The sequence below is a fragment of the Chaetodon auriga genome, chromosome 6 (genome assembly GCF_051107435.1).
Source record: "Chaetodon auriga isolate fChaAug3 chromosome 6, fChaAug3.hap1, whole genome shotgun sequence".
NCBI classification, from domain to species: Eukaryota; Metazoa; Chordata; class Actinopteri; order Chaetodontiformes; family Chaetodontidae; genus Chaetodon; species Chaetodon auriga.
The window spans coordinates 4967167-4978728 of NC_135079.1; the positions used below are offsets into that span (position 1 = coordinate 4967167).

At 44.1% G+C, this 11562-nt stretch overlaps 2 protein-coding genes across 2 annotated transcripts; both read left to right on the top strand.

Moving 5' to 3' along the window:
* The first annotated feature begins 229 nt into the window (after positions 1-229).
* pdia3 (protein disulfide isomerase family A, member 3) lies at positions 230-6947 on the top strand. The gene is made up of 13 exons (XM_076733265.1): positions 230-593; positions 1604-1682; positions 1797-1914; positions 2110-2217; positions 2453-2582; positions 2759-2875; positions 3774-3899; positions 4015-4194; positions 4391-4499; positions 4817-4945; positions 5405-5484; positions 5739-5796; positions 5883-6947. The coding sequence occupies exons 1-13, from the start codon at positions 460-462 to the stop codon at positions 6006-6008; spliced, it is 1494 nt and encodes a 497-aa protein (XP_076589380.1). The 5' UTR covers positions 230-459; the 3' UTR covers positions 6009-6947.
* A 387-nt stretch (positions 6948-7334) lies between these two features.
* Positions 7335-11287, top strand: isg20 (interferon stimulated exonuclease gene). The gene is made up of 4 exons (XM_076732193.1): positions 7335-7408; positions 8043-8693; positions 9406-9606; positions 10369-11287. The coding sequence occupies exons 2-4, from the start codon at positions 8073-8075 to the stop codon at positions 10567-10569; spliced, it is 1023 nt and encodes a 340-aa protein (XP_076588308.1). The 5' UTR covers positions 7335-7408; positions 8043-8072; the 3' UTR covers positions 10570-11287.
* The last annotated feature ends 275 nt before the right edge of the window (positions 11288-11562 follow it).

Consider the following 11562-nt stretch of genomic DNA (forward strand, 5'->3'; position numbering starts at 1 on the left):
TAACATAACTTCCTGTAATCGACACATTTGGAGTTGTTTGCCGGTCATTAAAAAGCCATGATTTCAAGCAGTGAAATAATACCGTGATGACTTCCGCGCCTGAGAGAGGAGTTTTGATTTTGCAGAGTTGTGATTGGTTGTGAGAGGCTGAATGCTAGTTTGCCTGCTTTTCATTGGCTAAGCGGAGCAGAGTGATAGGTTGAGAAGACCAATGGGAGGCTGCCACACTGTGGTTAGGCGAGATCCCGGAGCTGCCTGCCTGTTCATTTTCACCGCCTCCATCCCTTTCTCTTTCTCTATCGACTGATCTGCGCTTGGCCTTGGCAGATGAGCTAGCAGCCTCAGCTTTCACGTCGCTGAAGAGCAGAAGAGGGGGCTGCCACGGACTCAATTTGCATCTCAAACTTTTGTTTTTGTTTAACAAAAAGTGAAGAAGACTTCTAGCGAGCGCGGTGTGCAATGTGGAGGCTGCTCTTTTTGGCCGCTCTCGCTGGGTTCACCCGGGCCAGTGATGTGCTTGAGTACACGGACGATGATTTCGAAAGCAAAATCGGAGACCACGATCTCGCTCTTGTGGAATTCTTCGCCCCTTGGTGAGTCTCCCCACGTTATGTGCTGAGGATTTCAGCAAATGTGCTGTTCTGTAGACGTTAAATTAGCTAATGCTAGCGTACTTGCTTCGCCGTGAGCAGTTCAGCTAACTGACGTTTAGTTGCAGTATTTTTACCACTCTGAATGTATGTTGAGGGGGTTTTGAAGGTATTTCATTCGTTGTATAAATGGCAAACTGAGTCTCCGTTTGCCTCTAACGGTTACAGAGTCTGTAGCGTCAACTTGTATTCGGCTTGCTGGCTAGTGACCGAACGTTAGCGTGTTAGCTAACAGAAAGGTGTAACATTAAGCCAGTTACTGTACTGAATGTTTTTTTTAATGGGCCGAGGATTCAAACACTGCCGCAGTTTGACAGCACAATAAACTGCAAAAATATCCAACAATTGGTCATGTTTCGTATTTCTAACTGCTCCGAATCCTGTTCAATGGAAACTACGTACAAATGAGGCTATGAGGAAGTTAGGGGCGTGCCCTTTTACTGTTGTAACGTTATAATTGGTCAGGTAAGTTTTGGTGTCCACTTTTGATTGGTCCAGAGGAACTATGACGTGTTCCACAGTGCCGCACATGAAAATAGAAGTTAACGAGGACAGTATTTAACAAAACTTTGACTGTAAAAACTTTAAAGTGTTTTGTTCTATGTCCTTTTTTTTTGACATGTTTATATGCAAACTAGGAGTTTAGGAAATTGTGATGAACCTTTTTTTTTAATCACTTACGGACATTTAATGGGCCAAACTATTAATTAAATAACCAGCAGAGTAATCAGTAATTAGAATATGTTATTTGCATCCCCAATACTGTACAACTAATTTAAATTAGCTGATTTTTAAGCGTCTTGTATTTTCCAACCCTTGTTGAATTACCTCAGATGTATCCAATTCCACACAGTGAAATCTCTGGATCTCCCTCAGGATCTTTACCAAGCTGAAACTTTAATACAACTGAAGTGTAACTTGTTCCTCTGTTTGGCTGATCCTCTCTCCAATAGGTGTGGCCATTGTAAACGGCTAGCACCTGAGTATGAGGCAGCCGCCACACGTCTGAAAGGCATCGTCCCTCTGGCCAAGGTATTGCATAATGCAGTTCACTTAACTCAGTCCACTTAAGCGTGGCTTGCTGCACTCTGCACTGTTGTACTGTGTGCACCTGTTTAGAAAGTGAATGATTTTCTTTCCCTTTAGGTTGACTGCACAGCCAACAGCAACATTTGCAGCAAATACGGTGTCAGTGGCTACCCCACCCTGAAGATCTTCAGGGATGGAGAGGAATCTGGTCCCTATGATGGTCCCCGGACTGCAGGTATTTGCCCGTGATTTCATTCTTTTATGTGGATTACTGCTGCTGTCTTGAAGGTTCGCACACTTGCACAAATGCTCCTTATATCTGCTTATTTCTGTCACCTCGTGGTCATCTTCATATTTCCTGTCTCTCTCTCTCTCTCTCATCATTTCTTCTCACTGTGTTGTTTCTCCTCTTTTCTCTTGCCCTCTCTAGATGGGATTGTCAGTTTCCTCAAGAAGCAGGCTGGACCAGCTTCCGTGGAGCTCAAGGCTGATGGAGACTTGCAGAAGTACATCGGAGACCAAGACGCAAGTGTTGTTGGTGAGTTGATGTCTGAATGTTGGTAATTGCCTCGCAGTGTGTTCACTCAGTCCCTCAGAGGGAATGTGAACAAGCCCGGGATGTCAACTTATTTTGAAAAGCCGCTGTCACACAAAACCGATCATAGATCATTGTTGCATTGCAGTATTTTGCAGGCAAAGTTGGTGAAATTCACGGAGTCCAGGACGATGCTCAATGCATCCTGATCTGAACATGATTCATCTTTCATTCCCAGGGTTCTTTGCTGATGAGAAGAGCGCAGCGCAGGTGGAGTTCCTAAAGGCAGCCAGTGCCCTGAGGGACAACTACCGCTTTGCTCACACCAACTCTGAGGCCCTCCTCCAGAGCCACGGCATTGATGGAGAGTAAGTAGCTCTTTCTGCCTTTGATCTACTTATCGTTCTTGTTTTGACACAAGTCCATAGGAGCAGTTATTGGCAAAGAAGTCTAAATAACTTCTATCAGTACGCATTTGATATCTCTGGTGTAGCTGCTGCTGGTGCGGCAAGATTCGGGTGACATTTCCTGTTTCGATTCACAGGGGAGTCATCCTGTTCCGCCCACCACGACTCAGCAACAAGTTTGAGGACAGCTCCGTTAAATTCAGCGAGGACAAATACACCAGTAACAAAATCAAGAGGTTCATCCAGGACAACATGTGAGTGCCATCGCAATCCATCATCTGACAGCATCCATATGCTCCAGTTTGGCAGTAGAGATAATGGTTCCTTTGATTTGCAAAGCATCATCTTACAGAGTAACAGCATGTATTTATACACATGGACCAGTGCCAACAGGACCTCATGTAATAGGTCTGGTGTGAGTTCTGCAAACACAGTAAATTCTCACTTGACTCCGGGAGAATGGCTAAATATGTCAATGTGTTCATTTAAGTTGTAACTAACTATATGTGGGACTTGTGATGAACGACTGCTGGACTGAGTGCTTGCAGATCATTGTTGCAGGATCATTATCTCAGGCGCAGACTGAATGTGCAGATAAAACTAGAGAATCAGAAAGATGCCTCTGTTTGATTGAGTCATTGCAATTAAAAGAGAGATAATTATCTTCGAACTCAGAATAGTGAAAGAGTATTACAGATGGAGACATGTGGGTACTTGTGAAAACAACTGGTTATCTTTCCCAGTTATGTCTGGTTGTTGTAGCTGGTTCACGTCAACGCTAAGTTGATGTGGCCACACTGTAAAATAGGGGTTTTTTTTAGTTATCGTTCATTCATAGACTTAAACACACATGCTGGAGTGAGAACCATGAAAGTGTGAAACCACTAGCATACCATTTCCTGTGTTATTATTTTTATTTTTTACTCCATTTGCAGTGTTTTCTGTATATTGTGCCCAGTTTATGTGATCAGTGTTTTTACTTCTACATTTTGCTCATTAAAAGGGAAGCAGATATCCAACGCACTTACAAAGACATGTAGATGTTGTGTGCATATCTGGTAAATGTGGTTGTTCATAAACGCTTAAAAGAGTATATGTTGACTTAACTTTATCTGTAAACTGATCCATTCTTACTTTCTCTCATCAATGCAGCTTTGGCATCTGCCCCCACATGACGGACGACAACAAAGACCAGCTGAGGGGAAAAGACCTGCTGGTGGCTTATTATGATGTTGATTATGACAAAAACCCCAAAGGCTCCAACTACTGGAGGAACAGGTTTGTGTCTGAAGTCTGCATGGTCGCTGTTGAGCTTACATATTAGTCTTCTTGTGTTTTTTAAAGAAGAAACAAAAAATCACAAGAACAAGCTGACCAAACGAACATTGTACAGGGTGATGAAGGTGGCCAAGGACTTCTTGGATCAGGGCAAGAAGCTGAACTTTGCCGTGGCCAACAAGAACGTGTTCAACCACGACGTGTCTGAGTTCGGCCTGGACGGCTCAGGAGAGCTGCCCCTGGTGGCCATCCGCACCGCCAAGGGAGACAAATACGTCATGTCCGAGGAGTTCTCGTGAGTCAAATGTGCATTTTCTTAATTATACACACGCCCTTTCTTTGGTGGCTGACTAGTTAGCAGGTTGAGTTAGCAGCGTGAGGTCAGCAGATGTTAGCTTGCTTCCACAGAGCAGCGCCTTCCACTGAAGTGAAAACTTGACACTTTATTTCTCTGCTGGTTACTTAAACGACTTCTGTTTTTGTTCTAACAGTCGTGACGGAAAGGCTCTGCAGCGTTTCCTGCAGGACTACTTTGACGGGAAGCTGAAGCGCTACCTCAAATCAGAGCCCATCCCAGAGAACAACGACGGGCCTGTGAAGGTGAGATGAAACCTCCAGGAAGATTCTCCTTCTCTACTTAACGTGTGCTCTGTAGTGGTGTTAAGTGTTGTTGATTTATTCTAGTGTGGCACCTTGGGGGGGCTATATAGCCACCTTTCTGTGTCTGCAGCCTCTGGAGTAAACCTGCTGAAAAGCATCTAACAGCATAACGCTGCCTTCACCTTTTTAAACAGGCCAGGATCACATGCTGTGCTTGTTGAAAGCCTGAAAATCACATAAAATGCTCTTAAAGAAACACTCGAAGCTGCCCATCGGTCCATAATGCCTAGACTTTATGACGTCTCATTTGAATTCAGGTCTTGGTGGCTGAGAACTTCGACTCCATCGTCAACGATGACAGCAAAGACGTGCTGATCGAGTTCTACGCTCCGTGGTGCGGACACTGCAAGAACCTGGAGCCCAAATACAACGAGCTGGGAGAGAAGGTGAGGGAACGGACTCCGAACGATTTCCCTCGGGATGAATAACGTTCTGTCATATCTAATCTACTGCACTTGCAATATTTACCAGATTAAGATAGTAATCTAAGTTAAATGTTTTCTTGACCTTAACCAAAGAATGTTTTGAAGCGAAGTGTTTGCTTCAACATTTGCACAAACATATTATAAGAGAGCAGATCAAACATCAACTGAGAGCTTGACAGACGCTGTTTTAGGCTGAATAGTGGAGGGAATCTTCAGTTCTCTACTTCTGTTTGTAAAATAATAACAGTTGTTCTATAATGAGCAGAAACCACGTTGTGCCGTTAGCATTAAGTCAGAGGTTGTATTTGCATTGGTCCAACCTGACAGAAAGACCAGACACAACTTACAAACTGTCCAGAGGTCGATTTTTGTGAACTAGCTTGCAAACGGTCGACGGTTTCTCTGCTCTGCTCTTAACAGCTCTCTGGCGATCCCAACATTGTCATTGCCAAGATGGATGCCACCGCCAACGATGTGCCATCTCCATATGAAGTCAGCGGGTGAGTCAAGAGTCGCATCAGTGCAACATTCAGGCTTCCTGTGAAGGTCCAGTGTGTAGGATTTAGTGGCATCTAGTGGTGAGGGAGCAGATTGCAGCCAACTGAACACCCCTCCACCACCTCTGCCCGTGGATTCTTGGTCGGCGTGCTGACAGATTTTGAATAAAAGGATCTGAACAACACTGTGTGATGGTGCAGCATGACATGTTACCAATACGAATTCTCATCACTCTCCTCAACCTTTCCTTTTCCAGTTTCCCCACACTGTACTTTTCCCCAGCTGGACGGAAGATGAGCCCAAAGAAATACGAGGTGAGCGTCTGCTCGAGCGTTCGTTAAAACAAAGTCATGTTTGTGTCAGCTCTGCTAATCGTCCCGTCTCGCCGCTCGTGTTTCAGGGAGGTCGCGAGGTGAGCGACTTCATCTCCTACCTGAAGAGAGAGGCCACCAATCCCTTGGTGATGCAGGAGGAGTCCAAGAAGAAGAAGAAGAAGAAGAAGGACGACGACAAGTCAGAGCTATAAAAACCCCAAACAGGAACTCAACATCCCCCCACAGCAGGAGGAGGAGGAGGAGGAGGATTGGGGAAATCCATGAAAAGAAAGAACTAAATTTTATTCCACTCTCTTAGTGAACTACCGAATGCTCTGAAGCCAAGTCGAAAAGATGCGGCGCCCCCTTTAGGTCCTCCGCTACTCTGGGAAAACCGGTGAAGGTGGAGAGGTGGTGGCCAGGGCCTGCCCGATGTTTAAAAACAAAAACAAATTTTTAGGGAAGAGGGGACAGCTTTTGACAAAATGAGATTTTTATTTTCCCTGGTCTGTCTGCCACACCTCAGGCTGATGCACTTTGGTTTGACACCAGTCATTGTTGGTTTTTGTTGTCGTCACAGGGAATAATGGTATTGGTGAATTCCTTTTTCTTTTCTTTTTTTTTCTTTTTTTTTTTTGTTTTGTTACATGTCTTTGTTTTTGTACATTTGGAAGGATTGTGAAATAAAAAGGCCCACAAAACCAAAACTGTATGATCTCATTCATGAGCATTAATTTTTTATCTTACTGTCAACTCAAACTTCAAGACCTTTAATTCCCAATGTTCTACAGTCATTGCGTTAAATGACTGAGAGACATATAGGGCATATATCAGTTAATGTGCACCTTTTAATTGATTGGCTTTTTGGCTAATGTCGGAAAGTCAAAAAATGTCCAAAAGTTCCCAGAGTCCAACCAAAAGTCCAACACTTAAAAGATTCAGTTTATTCAAAATTGGTGTTGGTTGCTTCTTTGACATGAATTTGGTTCTGTCGGGCTGTAAACAATTTAGGATCAAAGGGGAAAAAGACATTATTCCCATCATAACAGCTGTAGAACATGTGGTTTTGTACAGAATTAAATGTGTTGTCACTTCAGTACAATAAGGCCTTTTTGTACAACATAATAAACTGCAGATGAATTGGACCAACACATCATGCTAAACGGCTCATTTGTCACATTTTGGGCCTGTAGGGCTTTTTAAAGAAACCAATTTAAGTTGATGTAACCCACTAAGTCACAAAGGGGCTTTTCTTTCATTATGAAGTTGTTGGTTTTTGGTGATCCAACGAAGTTAGTGCTGAATTTTTGTGACTGGGGTTTAACTACATAAACCTCGGGGATTTAACGGCTTTGGTTTGATCACTGAATATCGTTCATGTGTGATTTATTCGTGTCATAGTCCGAACTGGTTGAATAATGAAACACTGCAGCTGAGAGACACATTTTTTTAGCTAGTAATGCATTCAACCAGTAGGTGGCGACTCCGCATGTATACGGCAGCCGAACACTTCCGGGCAAAAACTGAACGAAGAAGAGAAAGAGCCAATCAGAGTGAGAGCAGAGGGATCTTGTCCAGGCATGTCCGGGCTGTGCACGTGCTGCTTCAGAGGGTAACGTAGAAATTGTTCATTATTAGTAGTTTTAGTTTATATCTCAGCATTAATATTATCTGACAGTTATCTTGGAGGAATGACGTTTATTGTATTCGTTTGACGTTGCTCTCTACGGCTGTGTTAGCTAACGTTAGCTAAACGTCAGTTGGCGTGTGCGGCAGTAACAGCTAGCCGTGGCTACCGATAGTACCGAGAACACCAGAGGAAACACAAGTCGTCTTTTGCTCGGAATAGCCTGACAGTTCCTACACTTTCATTGTTAACTTCATTAAATAACTATGAAGCAGCTCATTTGACTGTTAAATTCAGCAAGCGAACAAGGCAGCTCACAGAATTGCCTTGTAATGTGTTGCCGTCAGTCACTTGCTCCTGAAAGGACTGTTAGCTAATAAGATTGTACCCGATGTCAGAGTTAGTCTGTTTTATTGTGATTCATTAGTCTGCTTTTTTGGTCTGCTGGTCACGTTGCATGTACACACAGTGAGCTAAGAGTCAATGTTATGCAGCAGCTTCAGTGACAACGCTGCCATTTTTTCCCCAAAGCAAATGTGTGGACTTCAGAAAACTAAATACAGAATCACAATGATTTCCTAACAATAATCAGAGTCGTTGTGTTGTTTTATTCCCTCAGAAATGAATTCAAGGCAGGTGTCAGAGGTCGATGATGGCGGGTTTTCTCAGCAACTACCCTCATTCATGCAAAAAGTCCATGATGCTTTGTGCCATGGAGAATACGAGAGCTAGGAAGAAATGCCAGAAGAAGAAAATCACCAGCATGAAGAGGAAAATACCGGACAACTCCAACGACCGAATGGAAACATATAAACTGGTCAAAAAAGCTAAAGTGAGCGATGCAGCCCAGGAACATCACAGCACTCTGAACTCTGAAAACAAGAGCTTTAGCGTATCTCGACCTGGACTCTCTGTGTCTGAGCCCAGAGCTTCAGACCACCACAGTTTAGTCACCGCCCTCAGAGACAGCTGGGAGGTGGACAGCGGTTTCTCCTCTGAGGCGAGTCCTCCGGCCAGCGGCCGGAGTTCACCGTGCCTCGGCCCGTGCACGACCATGGTGGTGGCGTTGGACTGCGAGATGGTGGGGACGGGGCCGGACGGGCGCTGCAGCGAGCTGGCACGCTGCAGCATCCTGGACTATCACGGCAACATACTGTACGATAAATACGTCCGACCGTGTCAGCCCGTCACAGACTACAGGACTCGATGGAGTGGCATCCGGAGGCATCACCTGCACGACGCCATGCCCTTCGCTCAGGCCAGGGAGGAGGTGAGGCCTGTTTTGCTTTGGATCTGTGGATTCTTTAATCATCTCCTCTTTCTATTCAAGCTTGGGTGAAGGTGCAGTTTGTTATATTACTGACTTAGACATCACAATATCAACACATAAAAGATTCAGAAGATGATCAGAGTGCTTATTTAACATGCTGCTGTTGTCTTTGCTCCCAACAAGTCAAATTAAAGTGACAAAGAAAAAGTTTCCAGCAGCTTTGCGGTGATGAAGCTGCAGGTTACAGTCAGCCTTTGAATTGTTACAGTACTCTCTGGGAATCATCACTTGAAAAGTTATTTTAGAACAGAGCCACTTAAAAAACAAAAGCAGCAGTAAATCACTGTATTTATCTGGCTTTCCAAAACAGTTGCCACTTAGCTCCATATTAATCTTGCTGAGTGTTGAGCCGCCAGCGTCCTCTCAGGGGAAACCAGTATAGAAATGTGACGTGGAACAGCTGAAGCTGCGGTGCAGGTTAAACAGGCGGCGCTCCTCCAGATGAGCTCTCTGTCAAATACTGGCTGTGTTTAAAGATGCCTGCTGTGCTGCCTCCAGATTTCCAATCACACAGAGTTCATTTTGTACAAACATGTCAGAGAGGTTTGAACTGTCAGCTCGGTTTAAAGTCCAAACGAACCCTTCGTGATCCGTCACGTCGGGTACATTCACATTTCTCCTCTTCTACACTTGCGTGGCTTCTCCTCTGTAGATCCTCAGTATACTTGAGGGCAAAGTGGTCGTCGGCCACTCCATCTACAACGACTTTGAGGCGTTGGACGTGCTCCATCCAGGTCACATGGTCAGGGACACCAGCATGACACGTCTCCTCAGCCGGTTGGCTGGTTTCCCCCGCGAACGCTGCCCCTCCCTCAAAATCTTGGCCTGTAAGCTGCTGAACAGGAGGATCCAGGTGAGATGTCCTGAGTGTCAGAACCTTATTTATCACTAAGATTCATTTTCTAGACTGCTTGAATTTTTAGAGCTAATGACCCGAGTTGTGAAGAAAATTTGTATCTTCGACTTGTATTATTGATGTTCTTACATGCTGTTGCATTTCTGTTTTTATGATAAGTATCCGACCACAGAAAACAGCTTTTTAACAATCACAGACGAGACCGTGAGCTATAAGCACATTTGTTTGCTTTTGTTGGAAGCAAGTTTACGCTCCTCCTTTATGAGTGAAGGAAAAGCATTGAAGGAAATAAAGGAACTTGTTAACTAAAAATATAAGTCAGGAAGGATAAGTGGATGCTGGAACCCAGCTGATAACACTGGCATGTCCTTAAACATTGACTGATGTGATCAAATCACAGATATATTGGTAGAAGCAGTACAGAAGAATAAAATAAAATCTGTGATGTAAATTAGAAAGTGTCATCATGATGTTTGTCCACCAGAGGGCGCTGACACATTCATGTTTCAGCTGTCAAATGTTCTGCTTGATGCGTCTCCTGGTTCTTAAATGACTAAATGTCAAATTTGTGTTAGAAATAGAATATTGATATGTTGTTGATGAGTGTTTTAACTGTCTTTAGTGAAGTGCCGTGTGCACAGTAAAACATACATTTTGCTTTGATAACATCGTCGTCTGTATTTTTGAAGTTGCTGCCAGTATGATTGTAGTTTGATTTGCTGTTAAACGCGCTGACGCTGTCCGTGTTTTCGCGCCCAGGCGGGGAAGAGAGGTCACTGCTCGGTGGAGGACGCTCAGGCCGTCCTCGACCTCTACAAGCTGGTGGAGGGCGAGTGGGAGCAGGAGCTGCAGAACAAGCTGAGGGACGACAACGCTCCGCACGAGCCGAGCTTCGCCTCCTCAAACCACTACATGCAGGACGAGTACTGGCCGGATGATGTCATAGCTGAGAGCGAATGAGAGGGGAGTATTCGTGACACAATTAGTGGGAAGTACCTCAGCAGATCCTGTCACATGGTGGCGTACAGTACACAGCCACGAGAGCTTCAGATAACTCTAAACACTGTGGATGAAAAACATGTGGACAGGATATACAGTGAAAAATGGAAGAAGTAAATGTATTTTGGGAAGATGTACTGCATCACTGCGGGGGAAATAACTTGATTGCTTGAATGGAAACACTTTGCTAACTTATTACTTTGAAACACGTTGAACGCGGTTGGAGTTCTAACAGCTTATGTTCTGCTGTGATACCAGACGTTTGCCTGCAGTTGTTAGTCGTCAAGTCAGCTTTGACACTCGATCGTGTTGTCGTGTGACGTTGGTGCTCCTAAACTTATTAACTTATGAAACAGAGTTCAGAGTTCTCTAACTTAATATGCTCTTACTTGAAAGGCAAAATGAACAAGTAGTAAAACAGGAGACTGAGGCCGCAGATGACAGCTGCTTTTGGAAAACACATTTTTCAATCAAGTTTTTAAAATGTTCACATGAGAATATAGAAGTGAAAGTGGCTGAAATGTTTTCACCATCTTCAAGACAAAGTGGAAAGATTTTTAAAAGCTAAAGTTGCCGTCAGCTCGATGTATGTTGTGTTTAATTGCCATGGTTTATTTCATTACCTCTCAGTGTAAGCTGCTCTCAAATGTCCTAATAAAAGACATCGTATTTAAGTTTCTTTCTTGTCACTTTCAAAGTCTCGTGCTCTGGTTTAAAATGATGGACCATCAGTTAAGGAAACCCTCTGCTTGGCTCCAAGCCTCCATCTTTTGTACAAAAAACACAGCAGTTTGTAATCAGATTGATTGTTTTCAGGGAAAAAGAAAACTCGGAGCTGCTCTGCACCAAACAGCAGATGCACAGTTAGCAACTAGCCGGAGGAGCACAGTGGAGCATTGAGCACATAACGAGACATCAGGAGTCGGTGAAGACCAAAGAATGAGCTAAAAGGAG